This window comes from Lipotes vexillifer, unplaced genomic scaffold (genome assembly GCF_000442215.2).
Source record: "Lipotes vexillifer unplaced genomic scaffold, Lipotes_vexillifer_v1.1 scaffold639, whole genome shotgun sequence".
NCBI lineage: Eukaryota > Metazoa > Chordata > Mammalia > Artiodactyla > Lipotidae > Lipotes > Lipotes vexillifer.
This window is the reverse complement of record NW_006786377.1, coordinates 1,748,943-1,774,190: the sequence shown is the minus strand read 5'-3', so window position 1 is coordinate 1,774,190 and position 25,248 is coordinate 1,748,943. Positions and strand designations below refer to the sequence as shown.

The following is a 25,248-nucleotide window of genomic DNA, read 5'->3' as shown; positions in this document are numbered from 1 at the left end:
AAAGCCTTTCCTGCTCCTATGATGATATTGAGTCTGTACTCATCTATAAAAATTCCATCTTTCTCTCCTTCCCTTCCTCTCTCAGTCCCTGCCTTTAGTTCATCCCATTCCTTGCCTTTTCCTTTTGACCTTCTAACCTTCAACATCTTGGTCCCTCCTAATCTGCCACTTCTCTTACCACTACTCCTTTTGACTGGTTCCACTCTGGCTCCAATGCCAGAGATGTTGTCGCTCCCCAATTTCCTCCCTCTCTCTGTCTCTCTGAACACTGAGTTACCTTGTAAATTGAGAAGGCTTACCGGCCTTTAAATGCAGAACACTTTTTGACTTCATATCTTTAATATTTCATAAACAGAAGCATTTGGCTTTTCCAAACTTGTAAGACTATTTATCTTTGGGATTTCCCCATTCCTTTCAGTTTCTGCTTGAGAACCATTCAATTCTTGGCTTGAGTTCGCTTCTTTTTTGTACAGGTAACCACACACCATCACTCTGACTCCTTCTGTCCACTTCTCAAGGTGAGTGGTCTGCCTTCCAATTTCTTTCAGACCATGGTTTTACCAGATATTTTGCAATGTTGTAACAGGGCTCTCTAGCTTGCTATATCTGTTTCTTGTTACTTGGCATTAAGGGGGTAAATATTTTTGATGTTAGTAGCCCACTCACAGGACCAATTTCTTTATTGATCCACATAGGCTAACAACTTATTTATTTCTTATTCAACCTACCACTGTGGGTATATGCTCATTCAGGCACACAAGAGTTTAAGTAATTGGTTCAAGGTCACATAATTGGTAAATAGTGGTATCAAGATTTGGACCCAGGCAGTTGGATTCCAGAATCTTAACCCACTTTTCTCTCAAGTAATCAGCTTTGAGATACAACCATTCAAATTTTGCATCTTTCAAGGTATATCACTTACAATTTGCCATCTTCAGCATTTTGTCCCACACGTCAGTGAGTTGTATATGCAAACCTCTTGATCATACAAAGAATTATGGAGTCACAGCATATCAGAGCATGTGCTGAGAGATTTTGTAGCATCAAAGATACAGAAGCTCTTTAAATACAACTAAACCTGCCACTATTGATATTAAACAGCCTCTTAATTCTTAGCTTTTTTTCTAACCCTATTGTAAATTTTTTTAGGACAGCTAAATTGAATGTCTTATGTTGATCCCCTGGGGGTTTTCGGTTTCCATCTATCAATATCCATTTATACAAAGAGAGGCTAGGGGGTAATTTTACATTTTGTAAAATTATTTTTGAAGGTATACAAGCAGGTTTGATCTGCACACCCTCATTAGAGCTCTTTATTTCCCACGTGGAGCAATAGGTACCTAAGGGCTTCTGAAAAACAGGTGCTCATTTCTATAGAGGAGAAACTTCCATGAGCAAATGTTCTTTTCAAACCTGTTTCTTCTCCCATGACTTAAGTGCAGTTGAACTTCACTGGAGAGGGTAAGGAGCAGAATGAGGTTCCCCCTCAAGGCAGTTCTGAGGTGCTCTGAATGCCAGACTGATGTGATCGGTGGAATTCATCACTGCAGGCTGACGTGTCTCACAGTGGGAGTCATGGGCTGGTCTGCTTGGTAAACTACTCCTGCTCCATGCCTGAAGCCGTGCTTCTTTTAAAAATAAATCTTGTTCTTCCAAGCCCCATGTGTCTCACAGCCTCAAGAGTACCTCATGGATATAGACTAATCTTGTCTTATCATAGACAGGTTACCTCCAGATTCTTAACAATCACCCCATCTCTGAGGCCGTTGATTCATCGGGTCCCCTGAAACTGAGTTAAATGTGCTAGCCTGACTGGCTCCTTGAAGTTAGTGTAGGATATTTCGACAGGGCTTTGAAAATGAAGCCCTGACCCCAATGTGTAATGACCTCAGTGGACAGTAAAGGGTTCCTTTGTGTTGGGCAGGTGACAAGTGTCAGTTAATCTTCCAAGTCCACATAGATTTGTACCTGATCTTAGTGTGACAAATCACCTGTCCCCTAGCTCACATGGCAAGCATTTTCACCTGGTGGTAATGCCGGTGAGAGACCCTCACATACCACGTAATCAGTCATTTCCATGCAGGCGACATTCTAGTGATTTACTGAAAATATCATCAGGGCCATCAAAGTACACACTTTTAATTTGTTACACAAATAATGGATTGGCTGAAGTGTTTAGACCAAGTGAGTTTTTCCCATTGAAAGGTAGTGTGTTCATTCTTTTGGAGTCATCGGCGTAAAGTTCTTCCAGACTCTTAGAGCATTGCTTAGAAAATTGCAGCTTCACTGCAGTGAATACTCCCCCAAGAGCCCTCAAATTTGAGACTCCCACCAGCAAATACGAAGCTCTTCTCTTTGTACGGGAGGTAAGCCCCAGTGTCCTTCTATCATATTGTCTCAATGATTTATACTTAATGTATGCTCCCTCCACCTCCTCTGAAGTAAAAAAACAACACACACACACGCATAGTGAGAAATGAATTGAGAGTTGTGGGTGTGTGCCATGGCTGAGGGCTCAGTCCTAATGTGTGCTGAAGTGCCAGCACTGTGCTGTGGCCAGGTAATAATTGCTGCTTAGAAATAGCAGGATATCCAGTGAGAAGAGGCTGAGAAGAATACACTCTCTCTGGAAGAGTGCAGAAAAAGCTCCTCATGGGAAAATGTGGGAGACTATTGAAAGGGGATGAGAAGAGGATTGTTAAGACTCCACTTTCTCAGTTTCTGATCTGAACTTTTGCTCACAGCAGGTGAACACAGGCTCCCTCCCACACAGAGATGTCCTCCCCTGCCGGTGTGCAGTCTGTTAAGTAAACAAAGACTTTATACTGAGAAAGGAACATTTCACTATTTTGGCTATGAGTTGTTACTTTTAAAGCTTTATCCTCCAAACATTTCCCCCTCTCCTTGTTTATTTTTTCACCAGAAAGAAAATGTGCCACTTAAAAAAATTCAACTGCAGAACAAGGAAAGCTCACTTCTAGTTTAAGGCTCACTAGGGCTTAAGGCCAACTCACCTTTTGGTGTGACCACCAGCTCATCCCCTCGAGGAGCCAATATAGCTTTCTTTCTTTTTTTTTTTCTTTAACATCTTTATTGGAGTATAATTGCTTTACAATGGTGTGTTAGTTTCCACTGTATAACAAAGTGAATCAGCTATATGTATACATATGTCCCCATATCCCCTCCCTCTTGCATCTCCCTCCCACCCTCCCTATCCCACCCTTCTAGGCGGACACAAAGCAGCGAGCTAATATCCCTGTGCTATGTGGCTGCTTCTCACTAGCTATCTATTTTACGTTTGGTAGTGTATATATGTCCATGCCACTCTCTCTCTTCATCCCAACTTAACCTTCCCACTCCCCATGTCATCAAGTCTGCTCTCTACATCTGCGTTTTTATTCCTGTCCTGTCCATAGGTTCTTCAGAGCCATTTTTTTTTTTAGATTCCATATATATGAGTTAGCATACGATATTTGTTTTTCTCTTTCTTACTTATTTCACTCTGTATGACAGACTCTAGGTCCATCCATCTCACTACAAATAACTCAATTTCTATTCCTTTTATGGCTGAGTAATATTCCATTGTATATATGTGCTACATCTTCTTTATCCATTCATCTGTCGATGGACACTTAGGTTGCTTCCATGTCCTGGCTATTGTAAATAGTGCTGCAATGAACATTGTGGTTCATGACTTCTTTTGAATTATGTTTTTTTCAGGGTATATGCCCAGTACTGGGATTGCTGGATCATATGGTAGTTCTATTTTTAGTTTTTTAAGGAACCTCCATACTGTTCTCCATAGTGGCTGTATCAATTTACATTCCCACCAACAGTGCAAGAGGGTTCCTTTTCTCCACACCCTCTCCAGCATTTATTGTTTGTAGATTTTTAGATGATGGCCATTCTGACCAGTGTGAGGTGATACCTCATTGTAGTTTTGATTTGTATTTCTCTAATAATTACTGATGTTGAGCATCCTTTCATGTGTTTGTTGGCAATCTATATATCTTCTTTGGAGAAATGTCTATTTAGATCTTCTGCCCATTTTTGGATCGGGTTGTTTTTTTGATATTCAGCTGCATGAGCTGCTTGTATATTTTGGAAATTAATCCTTTGTCAGTTGCTTCATTTGCAAGTATTTTATCCCATTCTGAAGGTTGTCTTTTCGTCTTGTTTATGGTTTCCTTTGCTGTGCGAAAGCATTTAAGTTTCATTAGGTCCCATTTGTTTATTTTTGTTTTTATTTCCATTTTTCTAGGAGGAGGGTCAAAAAGCATCTTGCTGTGATGTATGTCATAGACTGTTCTGCCTATGTTTTCCTCTAAGAGTTTTATAGTGTCTGGCCTTACATTTAGGTCTTTAATCCATTTTGAGTTTTTTGTGTGTGTGTATGGTGTTAGGCAGTGTTCTAATTTCATTCTTTTCCATGTAGCTGTCCAGTTTTGCTAGCACCATTTATTGAAGAGGTAGTTCTTTCTCCATTGTATATTCTTGCCTCCTTTATCAAAGATAAGGTGACCATATTTATGTGGATTTATCTCGGGGTTTCTATCCTGTTCCATTGATCTATATTTCTGTTTTTGTGCCAGTACCATACTGTCTTGATTACTGTAGCTTTGTAGTATAGTCTAAAGTCAGGGAGCCTGATTTCTCCACCTCCATTTTTTTTCTCCAGGTTGCTTTGGCTATTAGGGGTCTTTTGTGTTTCCATGCAAACTGTGAAATTTTTTGTTCTAGTTCTGTGAAAAATGCCAGTGGTAGTTTGATAGGGATTGCACTGAATCTGTGCATTGCTTTGGGTAGTATAGTAATTTTCACAATGTTGATTCTTCCAATCCAAGAACATGGTATATCTCTCTATCTGTTTGTATCATCTTTAATTTTTTTCATCAGTGTCTTATAGTTTTCTGAACACAGGTCTTTTGTCTCCTTAGGTAGGTTTATTCCTAGGTATGTTATTCTTTTTGTTGCAGTGGTACATGGGAGTGTTTCCTTAATTTCTCTTTCAAATTTTTCATCATTAGTGTATCGGAATGCAAGAGATTTCTGTGCATTAATTTTGTATCTTGCTACTTTACCAGATTCACTGATTAGCTCTAGTAGTTTTCTGGTAGCAGCTTTAGGATTCTCTATGTATAGTATCATGTCATCTGCAAACAGTGACAGCTTTACTTCTTCTTTTCTGATTTGTATTCCTTTTATTTCTGTTTCTTCTCTGATTGCTATGGCTAAAAGTTCCAAAACTATGTTGAATAATAGTGGTGAGAGTGGGCATCCTTGTCTTGTTCCTGATTTTAGAGGGAATGGTTTCAGTTTTTCACCATATGAGAATGATGTTGGCTGTGGGTTTGTCATATATGGCCTTTATTATGTTGAAGTAAGTTCCCTCTGTGCCTACTTTCTGGAGAGTTTTTAGGATAAATGGGTGTTGAATTTTGTCAAAAACTTTTTCTGCATCTACTGAGATTATCAAATGGTTTTTATCCTTCTGTTTGTTAATATGGTGTATCACATTCATTGATTTGCATATATTGAAGAATCCTTGCATTCCTGGGATAAACCCCACTTGATCATGGGGTATGATCCTTTTAATGTGCTGTTGGATTCTGTTTGCTAGTATTTTGTTGAGGATTTTTGCATCTATGTTCATCAGTGATAATGGCCTGTAGTTTTCTTTTTTTGTGACATCTTTGTCTGGTTTTGGTATCAGGGTGATGGTGGCCTCTTAGAATGAATTTGGGAGTGTTCCTCCCTCTGCTATATTTTGGAAGAGTTTGAGAAGGATGGGTGTTAGCTCTTCTCTAAATGTTTGGTAGAATTCCCCTGTGAATCCATCTGGTCCTGGGCTTCTGTTTGTTGGAAGATTTTTAATCACAGTTTCAATTTCAGTCCTTGTGATTGGTCTGTTTATGTTTTCTGTTTCTTCCTGGTTCAGTTTCTGAAGGTTGTGCTTTTCTAAGAATTTGTCCATTTCTTCCAGGTTGTCCATTTTATTGGCATAGAGTTGCTTGTATTAATCCCTCACGATTCTTTGTATTTTTGCAGGGTCAGTTGTTACTTCTCCTTTTTCATTTCTATTTCTGTTGATTTGAGTCTTCTCCCTTTTTTGCTTGATGAGGCTGGCTAGTGGTTTATCAGTTTTGTTTATCTTCTCAAAGAACCAGCTTTTACTTTTGTTAATTTTTGCTATTGTTTCCTTCATTTCTTTTTCATTTATTTCTGATCTGATTTCTATGATTTCTTTCCTTCTGCTAACTTTAGGGGTTTTTTGTTCTTCTTTCTCTAACTGCTTTAGGTGTAAGGTTACGTTATTTATTTGAGATTTTTCTTGTTTCTGGAGGTAGGCTTGTATTGCTATAAACTTCCCTCTTAGAACTGCTTTTGCTGCATCCCATAGGTTTTGGGTCATCGTGTTTTCATTGTCATTTGTTTCTAAGCATTTTTTGATTTCCTCTGATTTCTTCAGTGATCTCTTCATTATTTAGCAGTGTATTGTTTATCCTCCGTGTGTTTGTAATTTTTACAATTTTTTTCCTGTAATTGATATCTAGTCTCATAGCATTGTGTTTGGAAAAGATACTTGATACGATTTCAATTTTCATAAATTTACCAAGGCTAGATTTGTGACCCAAGGTATGATCTATCCTCGAGAACGTTCCATGAGCACTTGCGAAGAAAGTGTATTCTGTTGCTTTTGGATGGAATGTCCTATAAATATCACATAAGTCCATCTTGTTTAATGTGTCATTTAAAGCTTATGTTTCCTTATTTATTTTCATTTTGGATGATCAGTCCATTGGTGAAAGTGGGGTGTTAAATTCACCTACTATTATTGTGTTAAACTGTCGATTTCCCCTTTTATGGCTGTTAGCATTTGCCTTATGTATTGAGGTGCTCCTAGGTTGGGTGCATAAATATTTACAATTGTTATATCTTCTTCTTGGATTGATCCCTTGATCATTATGTAGTGTCCTTCTTTGTCTCTTGTAATAGTCTTTATTTTAAAGCCCATTTTGTCTGATATGAGAATTGCTACTCCAGCTTTCTTTTGATTTCAATTTGCATGGAATATCTTTTTCCATCCCCTCACTTTCAGTCTGTATGTGTCCCTAGGTCTGAAGTTGGTCTCTTGTAGCCAGCATATATATGGGTCTTTTTCTTGTATCCCTTCAGCCAGTCTGTCTTTTGGTTGGAGCATTTAATCCATTTACGTTTAAGGTAATTATCAATATGTATGTTCCTATTACTGTTTTCTTAATTGTTTTGGGTTTGTTATTGTCAGTCTTTTCCTTCTCTTGTGTTTCCTGCCTAGAGAAGTTCCTTTAGCATTTGTTGTAAAGCTGGTTTGCTGGTGCTGAATTCTCTTAACTTTTGCTTGTCTATAAAGGTTTTAATTTCTCCATCGAATCCGAATGAGATCCTTTCTGGGTGGAGAATATTGGTTGTAGGTTTTTCCCTTTCATCACTTTAAATATGTCCTCCCACTCCCTCTGGCTTGCAGAGTTTCTGCCAAAAGATCAGCTGTTAACCTTATGGGGATTCCCTTGTAGGTTATTTGTTGCTTTTCCCTTGCTGCTTTTAAAATTTTTTCTTTGTATTTAATTTTTGATAGTTTGATTAATATGTCTTGGCATGTTTCTCCTTGGATTTATCTTATATGGGACTCTCTGTGCTTCCTGGACTTGACTGACTATTTCTTTCCCATGTTAGGGAAGTTTTCAACTATAATCTCTTCAAATATTTTCTCAGACCCTTTTTTTACTCTTTTTCTTCTGGGACCCTTATAATTCGAATGTTGGTGCATTTAGTGTTGTCCCAGAGGTCTCTTAGACTGTCTTCAATTCTTTTCATTCTTTCTTCTTTGTTCTGCTCTGCGGTAGTTATTTCCACTATTTTACCTTCCAGGTCACTTATCCGTTCTTCTGCCTCAGTTATTCTGCTATTGATTCCTTCTAGAGAATTTTTCATTTCATTTATTGTGTTGTTCATCATTGTTTGTTTGCTCTTTAGTTCTTCCAGGTCCTTGTTAAACATTTCTTGTATTCTCTCCATTCTATTTCCAAGATTTTGCATCATCTTTACTATCATTACTCTGAATTCTCTTTCAGGTAGACTGCCTATTTCCTCTTCATTAGTTTGTTCTGGTCAGTTTTTAACTTGCTCCTTCATCTGCTACATATTTCTCTGTCTTTTCATTTTGTTTAACTTACTGTGTTTGGGGTCTCCTTTTCACAGGCTGCAGGTTCGTAGTTCCTGTTATTTTTGGTGTCTGTCCCCAGTAGGTAAGGTTGGTTCAGTGGCTTGTGTAGGCTTCCTGGTGGAGGAGACTGGTGCCTGTGTTCTGGTGGGCAGGGCTGCATCCGGTTGTGTGTTTTGGGGTGTCTGTGAACTTAGTATGGTTTTAGACAGCCTCTCTGTTAATGGGTGGTGTTGTGTTCCTGTCTTGCTAGTTGTTTGTCATAGGGCATCCAGCACTGGAGCTTGCTGGCTGTTGGTTGGAGCTGGGTCTTAGCATTGAGATGGAGATATCTGGTAGAGCTCTCGACAATTGATATTACATGGGGCCAGGAGGTCTCTGGTGGTCCAATGTCCTGAACTTAGCCCTCCCACCTCAGAGGCTCAGGCCTGACACCAGGCTGTAGCACCAAGACCCTGTCAGCCACACAGCTCAGAAGAAACAGGAGAAAAAAAAGAAAGAAAATAAAATGAAATGAAATTATTAAAATAAAAAAATTATTAAAATAAAGTAATTTAAAAAAAAGAAGAGAGCAACCAAATCAATAAACATATCCACCAGTGATAACAAGTGCTAAAAACTATACTAAGATAAACATAAAAATCAGAAACAAGTCAGTTGCAGACAGAAAACCCCAAGTCTACAGCTCTTCCCAAAGTCCACTGCCTCAATTTTGGGTTGATTCATTGTCTATTCAGGTATTCCACAGATGCAGGGTACATCAACTTGATTGTGGGGATATAATCTGCTGCTCCTGAGGCTGCAGGGAGAGATTTCCCTTTCTCTTCTTTGTTTGCACAGCTCCTGGGGTTCAGCTTTGGTTTTGGCCCCGCCTCTGCGTGTAGTGTTCCCCACCCACACAGGAGAGGGTTAAAGCAGCGGCTGATTAGGGGGCTCTGGCTCACTCATGCCTGGGGGAAGGAGGGGTACAGTAGTTATAATTGGAATACAGGATGAGCCTGCAGTGGCAGACGCCAGTGTGACGTTTCAACAGCCTGAGGCGCGCTGTGTGTTCTCTCAGGGAAGTTGTCCCTGGATCACAGGACCCTGTCAGTTGCAGGCTGCACAGGCTCCCTGTGGGGGAGGGGTGTGTATAGTGACCTGTGCTTGCACACAGGATTCTTGGTGGCTGCATCAGCAGCGTTAGTGTTTCGTCCCTGTCTCTGGCGTCTGTCTGGTAGCCATGGCTCACAGCCGTCCCTGGAGCTCGTTTAGGCAGTGCTCTGCCTTCTGTGGGCAGACAGGGAAGGAATCCCCTCTCTTCGCGCACCCCGAAACAATGGTCTCTTGCCTCTTAGGCAGTTCCAGACATTTTCCCGGACTCCCTCCCGGCTAGCTGTGGTGCACTAACCTCTTCAGGCTGTGTTCATGCCACCAACCCCAGTCCTCTCCCTGGGATCTGACCTCCGAAGCCTGAGCCTCAGCTCCCAGCCCCCACCCGCCCCAGCGGGTGAGCAGACAAGCCTCTCGGGCTGGTGAGTGCCGGTCGGCACCGATCCTCTGTGTGGGAATCTCTCCGCTTTGCCCTCCGCACCCCTGTTGCTGCGCTCTCCTCCGTGGCTCCAAAGCTTCCCGCTCTGCCACCCGCAGTGTCCGCCCGCGAAGGGGCTTCCTAGTGTGTGGAAACCTTTCCTCCTTCACAGCTCCCTCCCAGAGATGCAGGTCCCGTCCCTATTCTTTTGTCTCTGTTTTTTCTTTTTTCTTTTGCCCTACCCAGGTACGTGGGGATTTTCTTGCCTTTTGGGATGTCTGAGGTCTTCTGCCAGCGTTCAGTAGGTGTTCTGTAGGAGTTGTTCCACGTGTAGATGTATTTCTGGTGTATTTGTGGGGAGGAAGGTGATCTCCATGTCTTACTCCTCCGCCATCTTGAAGGTCCGCCTTGCCATATAGCTTTTAAAGATTCTCCTCTGCTTATGCCAAGCTCTCATGCACCTGGACTTCCACAAAGCAAAATGCACTGTGGCAATTGTTTTCTGGATACTTCAGGTAAAAAGGCCAACCTCTACCCAGATATCTATGGATCTACCTATTTATCAATATGTCTGTAGCTAAGACTTAAATATGGCCCCTACGGTGTGCTACATGCCATTCTAAGCATTTTACATAAAAACTCTTTTTACCTTTATCAGAGAATTCTATGATAATTGCTTCAATATTGATGTGGGGTAAATTTGGGGAGACTGACATTAGATATAAGACTCTTTCTATACCTCTTCTGGGGAATGTATCCTGTTGTATTGTACTCATCTTTTTCTTGTCTGTTTGCCCCTGTTCTGGATCTCTTTATTCATTTAAAATTTTTATTGAAGTGTGGTTGATATACAATGTTGTGTTAGTTTCTGGTATACAGCAAAGTTATTCAGTTATATATATATATATATATATTTTATATACACATATATATATTCTTTTTCAGGTTCTTTTGCATTATAGTTTATCACAAGATATTGAATATAGTTCCCTGTGCTATATAGTAGGATCTTGTTGTTTATCTATTTTATATATAGTAGTGTGTATCTGCTAATTCCAAACTCCTAATTTATCTCACTCCCTCCACCCATCCTGATCTCTTCATTAACAAGGGCCGTGGCTTTCTTCTCTGTTCCCTAATGTTAGCACAAAGCCTGATATATAAGGGGCCCTCAATAAATCTTTTTGAATGAATTAAAGTAGAGCAATAAAGGAAGACAAAGAAAATCTTATTGTTGGAATACTTTCTTTTAGTTGGTAGGCAGTGTGGTTTGACTTAACAGGTCTGAGTCCTAATTTCCTCATTTGGAAAATAGGGAAAATAATACTAACCTTAAAGGGCAGTTGTAAGAAGTAAATGAATTTATCAAAAGTACCTATTTTTTTTTTTTTTTTTTTTTTTTTTGCGGTACACGGGCCTCTCACTGCCGTGGCCTCTCCCGCCACGGAGCACAGGCTCCGGACACACAGGCCCAGCGGCCACGGCCCACAGGCCCAGCTGCCCCGCGGCACGCAGGACCCTCCCAGACCGGGGCACGAACCCGCGCCCCCTGCATCGGCTGGCAGACTCCCAACCACTGTGCCACCAGGGAAGCCCCACCTAGCATATTTTAAGTCACTGTGAAAAAAGATGGCTTATTCCATAAATGGTGTTAAGAAAACTAAGTAGCTGCCTGGAAAAATACGAAGCTGAATCCCTGTCTCGCATCTTACACAAAAGGAAATCTCAATGATGATTGCACAACTCTATAAATATACTAAAATCCATTGAATTGTACACTTTAAATGGGTGAATGATATGATATGATATCTCAATAAAGTTGTTATAAAAATAAATCCCGGAAGATCAAAGATTTAAGTGTAAAAACATGGAACTGTATTAGAAGGAAACATAAGGTAGTTTTTAATATGTTATTGGAAGGGAGAATGACCTTTTCAAGCAAGACATACTGTTCTAAAGCCATAAATAAAAGTTTGATAAATTTGATTATGTAATAATTGAATATTTTGCAGAAGAAAATACTAGAAACAAAATCTAAAGAAAAATATGATGAAAAGTGAGAAAATAATTAAAAGCCCATAGAACAAAAGGCTAATTACTGTAATATATAAAGAGCTCTTAAGAATCAAAGTGAAAATGACCAAAAACCCAACAAAAAATATGGGCAAGGTACAAAAGCAGGCAGCTCAGAGGAAGAGCTTATATCAGTATATTCTCCAACCAACAGCCTAATGGTACAAGCTCTTTAGAAGCAATATTTGATCTATTTGTCCAACTTAAAAATACATAAGTCCTCCAATCTAGCAATTTGGCTTCTAGGAATTTATTCTATAGCTATTTATACATGTGTCTAGACATAAACATAAGTATAGTCATTGCATTAAATGTTTGTAACAGCACAATACTTGAAATCAAACTAAATATCAACCAACAAAGAAGTAGAGAAATAATAGCATTTTGTTTAGTGAAAAACTATGCAGCTCTTAAAAACAGTTGATGAAGAACCCCAAAATATATCAATTAAAAACAAAACAAGGTGCTGGACAATGTGTTTACTGTTCACGTTTTAAATTTTTATATATTGCACAAACATATGTTTGCATACGCATAAAATATTCTAGCTTCTTTCTATCCCCCCAAACCCATCATGCCCAAAATTCAGCTCATGAATAACAAGATGAATGAATTCCTTTCACATGTATCATCTATCTCTGCATTTAATTTCTGCACCAACCCTACAGAAAAGATACTAATACTTTCTTTTGAAAATATTACATGTTTTGAACCTTTGAGTTTGCTTATTCAGTAGTTGCAACTACTAATGCTAAATCCTTGATGCCAAAGCTCTGCTGTACAGGGAACAAGCTTAAACTTATAGAATGATGTAGGACATCCTTCATCAACCGACATTGTCCTTCTTTCCCAGATTACTCTCCTATCTCCTTTTGCTTCTAGCACACTGCTCCAAGTTCTTTCACACTGTTCCTCCTTTCCATGTTTAGGGCCTCTTCCAATGATGCTTTCACACCTCAGCTCAATGAAATCCTATTTACATTTTCTTAAAATGTCAACTCAAATGCCACCCACTTGGCAAATCTTTACCTGTCATCCTAGGCAACACCAATGGTTCCAGCACAACTACAGCTCATAGTTTTCATAGTTTGTCCTGTATTTCAAAAGCATTTTATATAAGTCTATTAAAACTAATTATATTATTTCAAGGTCATGGGCATATTGAGATTAGAGGCCCTATTTTTATTCTCATTACTACCACAACGTCTAGAATATAGTAGCAGTTTGATAAATATTTATTAGAAAAATTATTTACCTGAATTTGAATCATTTTTAATTACCCATAGGTTGAAGGACTTCATATTCAGCATGACAGATTTGGGGATTGAATAATACATCTCTTCTAAGAATTTGAAACGAAAATGTTTTATTGATGGAAAATCTTTCTTCATCTTGCCTTCTAGAATTCAAATGAATGTTCATGCTCCATGAAGAGAATGGGCTGTGGTTTTTTGTTACAGATTTGGAGCCAGTAAATTTTTATAAATGTAAACCTTACCATGTCTTCTGGAAGCTTTCCTGTTCTTTAATTACTTTTTCCTGTGTTTTCATAGGAACCAGGGAAAATGTGTTGAGGGCATGGTGGAGATCTTTGACATGTTGCTGGCTACATCGTCTCGGTTCCGTATGATGAATCTCCAGGGAGAGGAGTTTGTGTGCCTCAAATCCATCATTTTGCTTAATTCTGGTGAGTGGATAACATGGGAAAATTTCATGCTGGTTACTGGAAGAAATATTTATTTGTATTTTCAACCAGGTACAAGCTACCTACTACAAAGACATAATCACAAATTGATAGAAACAATTAACACATTTAAAATAAGAAAATAAATAAAATAAAATGCCTATCTTCTTTTTAAATTACTTATGGAGGTGAAACCATGCTGGTCAAAAATGATGAATGAAAAACAGAAATTGAACATTGAATCCAATGGCCTTTCTGTTGAAATACTTTTATCCTCTCACAGATATTGGGGATGTTTTTATTTAAGTGGCACATGTATGTGGACATAAGTCTGTTGTTAGTTGTATATGTCAGAAAGTAAGTACAGCGAGTGACCCTGTTAGGATAGTGTGACCAATTCTAAGTTCCAGGTCATAAGCAAAGAGGCTTATTTGAGGCAGACCATGTTTCTGGTCAAAATTGATTAGCTGAAAAATATAATTGGCTTAGAGATAGAAAAACCTAGTTCTAAAACTGAGGAACGTGGAGTTCGGTACATTGGTCCAGCTGGAAGAGTGGTTTTCATTTGATCCATGGTGTCTAATTCAACTGTCCCCTCCTATGTATTCATTTGAGAAAGCTTAGCTGAGAGTGGCATCTGTTTTTTTTGTTTGTTTTTTTTTTTTTGGTGAGGTTGGCTGTTGCATAATGAGTCACTCCAGGTCACCCAGATGGAAACTATGGCTCAGCCTGAATCAGCACCCTGACTCGTCCCAGACTCCTTGGTAGTTGAGTCTAAGCACTAGATCCCCAGTCTGCACCACCTGAAGCTTAACAATGGGGTGTCACCTGCACTGTAGATGCCCTTAATCTGGACCTTAGTCCCCCAGCCTCAGGCCTACCTCATGCCGGAGACCTCATTCTCACATACAAATCACAACTGTTTGGAAGCCCTGGACCTGATTTTAGATTGAGATTCTTACATCATTCGATACGGTCTCAAAGTTCCCAATAGCTGAACTACAGTTTGTGTTGACCCCATATGGAAAGCGTCGGCACTCCCTTGTCTTTTGAGATGTTTTGTTTCTTCCTGTTGAATGCCAATCCCTTCCCATATCCCCTAACAATTTTCCACTTCTCTTCCCCACCAATGCTAGTAACCTATATTGCTTAATGGTTGTCATAGTAATCATTCTCACTTAGCTGATAAATGGAAATCTGTACTATTACACTAGGCAGGGACTGAATTACAGAATGAAGTTGCATGAAAAATAATGTGGTCTCTACTAAGCAAGTGATTACCACTCCATTCAAGTTTCAGGTTCCACTCAACGTGCATTGTGCTTTTCATTTGAGTCATTTGTCCTATATGTTGAAGGGTCCAGATCCCACAATGGCTCTTTATTGGATGAGAGTTCTGGGAGCAGTGCCACTCGGCTGCACAGTGCCAGGTCCTGAACCTGCTCCTTCTTTGTTGGAGGGCTGGCACACGCCGACGTCTCTCATGTGGGCAGTCTATTAATTTCAGGGAAGGCGGGCCTGTCAAGTGCTGGGACTTTCTTCCTACCTTTACCAGGAAATAATACCCCAGACAGGAAGTGAAATTAGCTGGAGTTATAAAATCAACAAAAGGAGCTGCTCTGATCTTGGTAATCAAAAATATATCCTTCAGACCTGCATTACTGGTCTGTTCCTATGGGAGGGTGTTTTTTTTCATATTATGTAATAAAAAAGGCAGGACTTTTGCCATCAAAATATTGGATTTATAGACCTAAGTATTTTAAATCCCAGAGGAAAAATTTAAGCCCTCACAAGAAAGTATTTATTAAAGACTGGCATCAGCATCTCCAAACATTATTTCCCACCGCAGGATTTGGACCTCCACCTGCTACCCCCTGACACCAGTTAAACTTTCCTGCTCTATCCTTGTTCTTTTACCTCTTTCTCAGGATCTTCTGTGAGCTCCCTTGCGCCAGGAGGGTTGGAACGCTATTTTGGAAATACAAGGCACTGTTTTACTGACAGAGTTTATAGTTGTCTTTTTCTTGAGATACCAGTAGCTCATCTTTTCTTGTAAGGACGGCACTGCTGGCCCACGAGCTGTAGCAAAACAGAAGCCGTCTCTCAACTTGGGAAAAGTGAAATCGCTCTTTCCACTCCAAAAGTGAGCTCTGTTTTGGAAAAGCGGATCTGTCGCTGAGCACAGCTCCTGGTGTCTCATATTGTTCCCGAAAAACAGAATCAAAAAAACATGACTCCTAAACACAGTGGTGTGGTGCTCAGGGCCATTTTCAGAGTCAAAAAGTGATCAGTCATATGAGGGTCACCACAGCCATCAACGGGTTTTTCCCGCAACTGGAGGTATGGACTTTTCTAAAAACCCAACCAATTCCTTGCTCTGATCAGGGGCAGCTCTTCACCTGTCATGAGACAAAATACAAAGTGACTCTAATTCCTGGAATCTCTGATGGAAGCCAAGCTAGAAATGATTCAGGAAAACTGCACGAGAAGATACTTTTCTGGTCCCTGGGAAACAAGACCTCAGTGTATGGAGGAACCCTGGGTTTTGGGCTTAGCCCCTGTCAACAAAGTCTGAGAAGGGTGTGTTTACATTGGCCTTGACTTTGGGGCCGAGACACGAGGGGAGTTGAAAGGTTGTTATGAGGACCTGCTAGGAATGTCTTTCTGGAAGCATTGAGAAGGTCTCCCAAATGCCAACATTTCCAGGGGAAGCCCTCTTCACAGCTGTTTGCGAGTGGGAGGTATTCATCATTTCTGAGACAGAATAATTTATTACTTTGCTTGCAAAAGCCTCTAATCATCCATAGGACAAACACTGTTTGTTTTTATACTCCCCACCAAAGGACAGAGGCATTGCTAGTTAATCCAAAGATGCCCTAGCCAAATCAATGCTAGTGTCAAGGCATTCTGAGAACTAGCTGGACAGGGTTCAAGGTAGGGCAAATGCGAACAGAGCAGATGAGCTCAGGGCAAAAGGCTGGGAGGCAGCAGCAGTGGGAGAGGAGAATGGAGCTGGAGCTACAGAGCAGGACCGAGAAGGAGGTTCTGTGCCCGTTTACTGTATTCCTGCTACCCAGCGTGACTTCAGTTCTTCTCTGTAATATTCCAATATTTCAACTTCTTCAGGTCCGGTTCAGATCTCACCTCATTCAGGAAATCTTGCTACAACCCAAGTCCATAATGAGATTTTCTTCTCCAGACTATTTTAGTTCTTAGAGCCAGTACCTTACAATCTAGCATTTGGGCAGTTGGTGCACTGATTTCAATAATTGATTCAATAAGTTCATTAATTTATTCAATAACTCATCAGTTATGGAATTCCCACCATGAAATTTAAGCCAAATATATGGAAGTGAATGACATCGTTCTTTGGTTTTTCAGTGTTTTATCTTAGCCTGGATGGGTTCTTTATGCATGTATGTCCTAATTTTCCTATAAACTATTAATTTTTTTTATTCCTCACAGCCTGTGAACTGCCAACAAGTATTAGACCATTCAGTCATTTAATAGACGCGTATTTGCTGGGCATGACCAGAAGCACCTAGAAAGTCCCCATTTTTCCCGTGCTGTTCCCACCATGATGAAACATATCATCTTTTTCAGTGTACTATAGATCTAGATAATGTCAGACTATTAATGGGAAAAAAATAATGCCCATCTCCTTGGGTTATTGTGAGATCAAGGGGAAACTGTGTATAAAGTGTCTACTGCAGTTCCTGGAACATAGTAGGTCCTCAATCAGTGACAACTGTCATCATCACTCATGAGAATCTCTGGCTTAAACGGAGTCAGTTCATGCCTTTTTTTCAATAAAATTAAGTGCTTTTAGTTTAAAGGCCTCCCTTCCGCTAGGCTTAAAAAAATATACAATGGAATATTACTCAGCCATAAAAAGAAACGAAATTGAGCTATTTGTAATGAGGTGGATAGACCTAGAGTCTGTCATACAGAGTGAAGTAAGTCAGAAAGAGAAGGACAAATACCGTATGCTAACACATATATATGGAATTTAAGAAAAAAAAATGTCGTGAAGAACCTAGGGGTAAGACAGGAATAAAGACACAGACTACTGGAGAACGGGCTTGGGAAAATGGGGAGGGGGAAGGGTGAGCTGTGATAGGGCGAGAGAGAGACATGGACGTATATACACTACCAAACGTAAGGTAGATAGCCAGTGGGAAGCAGCCGCATGGCACAGGGATACCGGCTCGGTTCTCTGTGGCTGCCTGGAGGGGTGGGATAGGGAGGGTGGGAGGGAGGGAGACAAAGAGGGAAGAGATATGGGAACATATGTATATGTATAACTGATTCACTCTGTTATAAAGCAGAAACTAACACACCATTGTAAAGCAATTATACCCCAATAAAGATGTTAAAAAAAATAAAATAAAATTCACACACACACAAAAGAATATGCAAGGACAGGAGGGTAATAATAACAATAGAGAGTGTAACTGTTCTCCTGAGGCTTTGTAAATAGTGCTATTTAATTTTATTTAGAGGAATTTTAGAGCAAGATTATCTCATGGATAGTAATTGATTGTTATTTGAACCTTAATTTTGACAGACCTTAATGAAAACTCTGTGGTGTCCCCATTCACCATCAGTTGACTCTGCTTCTTCTCATCCTCTTTCCCCATCTATGTGATCCTCATAAAGCCTTCGGAATCCACTCTCATTCAGCACACCGCCCATTTAGGAAGTGTTTTTCAAGACTCGGAAAAATTCATGAGTCAAAGCTTAATACGTATAAATCTGCAGTCTCTAATGAATGTTGGGTTTGGCCTTCAAGATCGATTTAATAGGGCTTCTGTGGTGGCGCAGTAGTTGAGAGTCCGCCTGCCGATGCAGGGGACAGGGGTTCATGCCCCGGTCCGGGAAGATCCCACATGCCGCGGGGCGGCTGGGCCCGTGAGCCATGGCCGCTGAGCCTGCGCGTCCGGAGCCTGTGCTCCGCAACGGGAGAGGCCACAACAGTGAGAGGCCCGCGTACCGCAAAAACAAAAAAACAAAAACAAAAAAAAGATCGATTTAATAATTATTTCTCCCATTTTCTGAACATCTTTCTGACCACAATTCTTTATGTGCCTCAGTAATTCTGAAGAGCCTCACGTACCTCACTCCCAGGTAACTTTATCCAACTGACTCCCTGGAGAGCCTGTCCGACCCCTGACTGCAGCTCCTCTGCCCTCTGTGTTACAGTGGATCTTCTTTTCTCTCCTGACCCACAAACTAATTCCAATTACTCCAACTCTTTGCCCGCTGGATCCCGGTGTTACCATTGGCAGGTATGTTTGTTACTCCTGGAAAGTCTTCTGCTGTAAAAATGTTGTACCCTTGATTACCTGTTCATCCAAAACTGATCTTCAGACAACATTTCTCTTTCAATTGATGGATTATTAAAGAAGAATACAGAGCCAAAACCACTGGGGCTAAAAACCCGAGGTGGAAAGTTAAAGGAAAGTAAAATGCCAGGAAGGAAGAATTATGACAACATCTCTAAAGTGTGTATCCCGGTGTTCATTTAAAGAAAAAAGGATATGGAATATCCTACAGGTGCATATACATTAAGTGTAAACATAAAAATGGTACCAGCTCTTGTCTGTCACCTAGTTCTGCTTTGTTAATAATGGCATATCTTGTCATCTTGATGCCTTGATGAAACATCTGATGCTGAAGTTGGTGACATCCATTTGCTTTGTATATGTTCACCAGAGGCTGCAATCTCATCAGAGAAGCATTTGTAATCATGATTAATTATAACAGGCTCCCATCACAAAGACTGTTTCCTCTCTCGGAGCTGAATTCTTTGCTTTCTCTCTGCTAATTATTAGACAATTATTCACTGCGTTGATATATACTTTTTTCTTTTTTTTTGCGGTACGCGGGCCTCTCACTGTTGTGGCCTCTCCCGTTGCGGAGCACAGGCTCCGGACGCGCAGGCTCAGCGGCCATGGCTCACGGGCCCAGCCGCTCCGCGGCATGTGGGATCCTCCCGGACCGGGGCGCGAACCCGTGTCCCCTACACCGGCAGGCGGACTCTCAACGACTGCGCCACCAGGGAAGCCCTGATATTTTTAAGTGTAGAAGTTAGACAATGATTCAGAGTCCCTATATTTAGATGCAAAAACATTTAAAAAACATAGTGTAAATATGTTGACTGTAAACATTAAGGATCATTCATTCTTAACAGTTGAAGGTTCCTTTGTCAGGTTTGCCCACTGCTGTCACAGTGGAGACTTGATTGTATTATCTCTTGAGTTCTTTATAACGCCAACCTTCCTCTCCAGGGAGCCTGCTTATTGTGGTAATTTTGAGATAAATGGCACTTGATAGTTACTAAGTGGCTCACTGTCTCCTCACTGGCTGATGGGTTCTGTAGGCAGTCGACAGCTCTTGGAGTCTTTCCTTGCTCCCACCTAATGGTGTGGCCTTAAGCCTCTCGGCCTCCATTAATTTCTTGAACACTTGGCACACCAAGGGCTTTGTCTTAGAGAGTCCAGGCATTCAAGAGAAGCAACTCTGGCACTTACTTAGGGGGTGATGGATGCCCTTTGATAAGCCACTTCCCTGAACCTCATGTGTAAAATGGAAATAATGATACCTAACACACAGAATTGTTGTGACTATTGAAACAATGACCACCTAGTGCCTGGCACAATAATATGTGCACATAAATGTCAGTCTGTAGACTCTCCAAATACAAAAACCCTGGCACGTTTTTCTTAGCAGATGATACATAACTTCCTGCCTGGGAATTCTGAAGTGGGATTTCACGCCGGTCATTTGGGGTTAAAAAATTGCATTCTCACGGCAAAGATGTCCTTCTTGTGAGTGGAATAGTCCCAGGCCCCAGAGGGGTGGATTCGGTCCTGCATCTTCTTGCAGAGACTTCTTGGAACTTCCAAGGAACTGGGGGAACCAGCTAAGTGCCTGTAACCTGGGGAAGACTTGGAGGTCTTAACTCTTTGGACGGGACAAAGGCAGGAGCCATTGGGAGACTGGAAATCCTTCTGATGATCCTGATATTAGGAGCAGTTATCCGTTCATATTCAAGAACCTCAGAGGGAGCAGCAGCTGCCCGTCCTTTTATGCTCCAAGGAACATGGACAAAGGGGGAAGCTGTCTCCTAGGCCCTTGATTCAACCACCGTTTTCACCCACATTCTCTAGGGCTCAGAAATTACCTGTCCGTATTCTTAAGCTTGAATAATATGCAGGACCATTAAAAAAAAAAGAAAAATGCCCCAGACTACCCCACTGCTGACTTAAAACGCTCTTTGGGGCTTCCCTGCTGGCGCAGTGGTTGAGAGTCCGCCTGCCGATGCAGGGGACACGGGTTCGTGCCCCGGTCCGGGAAGATCCCACATGCCGCGGAGCGGCTGGGCCCGTGAGCCATGGCCGCTGAGCCTGCACGTCCAGAGCCTGTGCTCCGCAACGGGAGAGGCCACAACAGCGAGAGGCCCGCGTACCGCAAAAAAAAAAAAAAATGCTCTTTGTATGTTGCTTAAATATGAATAATCACATTATGTAAATGAATGAGTGTAAACTCCATGTTCATAGCTCTTATATACATACAAAACCAAAACAAATTCACAAATTAAATACAGACTGAAAGGCAAACTGGTAATAATGTTTTGGCAGAAACTGAGTTGATTTTTGCAGCCTGCTAGGGCAGATCTCTGTCTGCTAGTCTACCAAGCCTCTTGTGAGGACCCTGTTCTCCCCCCTTGTCTGTGTTCAAAAGGATGGCAAAACCTTTGCTTCTGTAGCACCCTGTTTTGGCAAGAACACATCATTTATGTATTTTGTTTGCTTCTGCATTTATTTTTCTGAGATACTTAAGACATAACTGTTAGACTTGAAGGCCATCATGAGCACGGGTGAAAAGTATATAACTTAGGAAACAGTCAAAGATGATGTGGATTATTTAGATGGGTCCATCTCAATACTCCACACGTTTCCATCCTCTGGGGGTCTTTGAAAAAATTCTGTTGCGGGGACCCTTCCCAGAGATTCCGATATCATTAACCGTGAATATCGGTATTTGTTTAAAGCTCCCACCAAGACTTCAGTCTCACCAGGACTGAGAACTCTTGATCTAACTGATATAGAACATTCTGAAATTAATGTCTTAATGATATTTTTTAGAATATTGTTAAGATAAAAGCGCACAATTTTAAAAGGCCAAGACACAGTTTAAGGACCTTTGAGAATCCTCTTTTAATTCTCAGCAATGTGTGGAAATTAGTTTGAAAACTACTGCTGTAGGTGATGAAATGTCTGCTAAGTTAAACTAGTTTTCTAGTACATTATAAAGTGAACCATTCTGCAAACTGTGGGGAAAAACTGCTGGTGCTCAGAAAGAACATTGCCCAGCCCTGGGGACAGGAAATGGAGGCCTGTCTTTCACACATTGGCTTGGGCAGGGGACACAGGCAATGAACAGATCATGTCAATGTCATGAGATAAGGGAATGTCATGATGAAGGGAAGCAGAGTGTCCGCAGAGATGGACAGCAGGGTCCTTACCTGAGCACCGATGCTTCAGCTGAGTCATTAGGGTGAGTTGGACTTGGCTGGAGTCAGAAGAAAGGGAAGAGGGAAAGTTCTGGCTCCACCATTAAACTAACAGGATCTCATCAAGCCACTGGACCTCTCTTCACTGGTCTCCTCAACTATAAAATAGAAATAATAATTCTAAACTGTCCTGTTAACCCAAAGGTTTGTCATGACATAACAAGATAGCTTAAAAATATGAGCTAATATCATCATTACTATTATAATCTGTTGTTTTTTTAGAGGGAAAGTATTATGTGATCTAATATCCTGCAGAGACTTTGGTGTCAGGATCTCCCTGTTCTAATCATAGGACAAGAATTACACTCAGGCCCTATACTTGGAAGGGCCATAGATGCCCTCTCTCTGCCCTCATGCCTGGCACATTGAACTATAAATCTAAATGTGTGTTGACACTTTAACTGAAGACCATGAGAAAACAGCAGCAAAATCCCACTAATTTCTTGAGCTCAGAAGTGAAATAAAATATTGTTTTTTAATAGGGTTTTCCTTTCCTGCATGATACTCATTGAACAAGTAAAAGCCGTATTGGAATATGTATGCTTCCTGAAACATTTAAATGGAAAGTCAGACTGTCAAGTTTTCAGTCTAAACCAAACACCCCTACACTTAGTTGGAAGACCTACTTCTGGGCCTGGCCTTTCATGTGTGGGCCCACGGCTACATCTGACCGCTTCTCTTGGGTTGAAAGAAAGGTGGAAAAACAAACTCCCTGCCTCTCCCATGGGGTCCTGGTCCTTGAGCGCCAGCCACATCAGCCTCAGACTCCTTCAGCACTTTCGGCTACTTTGGTATGTTGAGGTAGCCTGAGGTTGCCTCGGTTCTGTTTTCTCTGAGTTTTTACTTTATATCTACTTCTTAGGTTTTGTTTTTCTTCAGGCATATAAGACAGACAGCAATACCTCCACTGAACTGAGTGATATCCATGGATTTATAAGCTACTCTATGTTAGCTTAACTACCATTTATTGAGGATTTACTACGTTTCCAGGCATTAAGTGCTGGAAAGGAAAATTGCCTCTAGTTGCCTCATCTGTAAAATGGGAGGTAGTAGTAGTTCCTACATACTAGTTTGCATAAAGTGAGCCATGTGGACCGCTCCCTGGACCCTAGGGATGCTCCATCAAAGTGACCCCATGGTCATACCAGTAGTGATTATAGTAGCAGTGATTAGTAAGGCAGTTTCTACCTCAGGGACCGCACGATCTTAAGATAAAGACATATATAAAAAGAGAATTGTTCTTTTTTTAATAGATCTTTATTGGATTATAATTGCTTCACAATACTGTGTTAGTTTCTGTTGTACACCAGAGTGAATCAGCCATATGCATACATATGTCCCCATATCTCCTTCCTCTTGCGTCTCCCTCCCACCCTCCCTATCCCACCCCTCTAGGTGGTCACAAAGCACCAAGCCAATCTCCCTGTGCTATGCGGCTGCTTCCCACTAGCTATCTGTTTTACGTTTGGTAGTGTATATATGTCGATGCTACTCTCACTTAGCCCCAGTTTCCCCCTCCCACCCCATGTCCTCAAGTCCATTCTCTATGTCTATCTCTTTATTCCTGCCCTGCAACTAGAATCATCAGTACCATTTTTTTTTTAAGATTCCATATGTATGCGTTAGAATACGGTATATGTTTTTCTCTTTCTGACTTCAGGACTGTTCTTTTTAAAAATAAAATTATGATTACAAAAATATGTTAAATTTAGTTAATTTTAGAATAACAAAATATATTATTAAGGAAATAACCACCTGAGGTTAACCAACCATGTGGACGTTTTGATGGATCTTACTGCAATAGAGTATAAGGGTTAAGAGCAAGGGACTCTGGCTCCAAGTTCAAATCCCCTTTCTGCTATTTAGTAGTATGACTTTGGACAAGTTACTTAAACGCTTTGGGCTCCTGTTTCCTGGTCCATGAAGTGGCGAGCATAATAGTGCCTACCTGTTAATACAGGTTAGCTTTTACAATACAGTGCCTACTTTAGACTAACACTTAATTTGTGTTCAAAACTATTTTCTTTTCTTTTCGTACTGTGTGTATATATATTCATCTTTAGATTTACCTGTGTTAATTAGGATCATACACATGTACTCTCTTTAAAAATAAGATTTTAGGGAATTCTCTGGCTGTCCTATGGTTAGGACTCTGAGCTTTCACTGCCAAGGGTGCAGTTTCAATCACTGGTCGGGGAGCTAGGATCCCACAAGCCGCACGGCCAAAAATAAAAATAAATAAATAAATAAATAAACAAAAATAAGACTTTAAATGGCTGCCATAATCATTCATGAAGATATAAGATCATTTATTTAACGAATCTGATATTGTTAAACACAAGTGACTTCTCGCTTTTGTTATTATAAACAACGCTTGTTTTGCATTCTTATAATTGTCTTTTGCCTGCTTGATTATGACTTTCTTATAATTGTCTTTTGCCTGCTTGTGATTATGACTTTGGATAATGTTTCGCGAAGTGGATTTGCTGGGTGAAAGAGTGTAAATATCATTGTCTCTTGATGCGTATTGCCTACTGCCCCAGAAAACTTTATCAAATTACACTTTTACATAAATGTAACCTTTTCATGCATGTGGAAGACAGACGTGGGTGCATCCGCCTCAGAGGCAGTGATGCAGACAGCTCCCTCCAGCCCAGCTACTGCCCTCAGCTGTGAAATTCCCAGGCAGGAATTTCTACACAGGACATGTTATAAACATCATATTACAAACATCCCAAGTTCTCTCCTTTGGAAGCAAATTATCGCTTCAGAGAATGTTGTTTATTTTATTATCTATTATAGATAATCTATTATTATCTATTATCTATATAGGCGCTTCTCATGTCATTTTTAAATTTTATGACTTGCACAGACACTGTGCTGGTGAACTGCTCTTATTCTAAGCAGTCAGGATGCACAGAGGGTTGGCATTTAGTATCTTACCCTCTGCCTTTGGTCCCTTTGCCACTGTTTTTACTGAGGGATATTTATAAAAAGAAAGACAAGAGCTTCAATGGCCGTAAGTGAACCTCCCTTTAAAAACTCATCTCGGGAAGGACAACCTGCTCCTCCAAAGATTTCATTTGCTCTGGGTTCTGGGGCATTGTGTGATTGACACGACCTTTCCTTTTTCATCTTGATGGTGAAGCCCTTACTTTTGGTAGAGCGGATGTTACTCTGAGTGAGATAATATAACCTTCGCG

The 25,248-nt window shown here is 40.7% G+C and overlaps 1 protein-coding gene across 1 annotated transcript in view; it reads left to right on the top strand.

The window, feature by feature from the left end:
- The window catches only part of ESR1 (estrogen receptor 1), a 252,905-nt gene that overhangs the window by 212,123 nt on the left and 15,534 nt on the right, over positions 1–25,248 (top strand). The window contains exon 7 of the mRNA XM_007458744.1: positions 13,337–13,470. Coding sequence (XP_007458806.1) covers positions 13,337–13,470 — 134 coding nt within the window. The remainder of the gene's footprint in view (positions 1–13,336; positions 13,471–25,248) is intronic.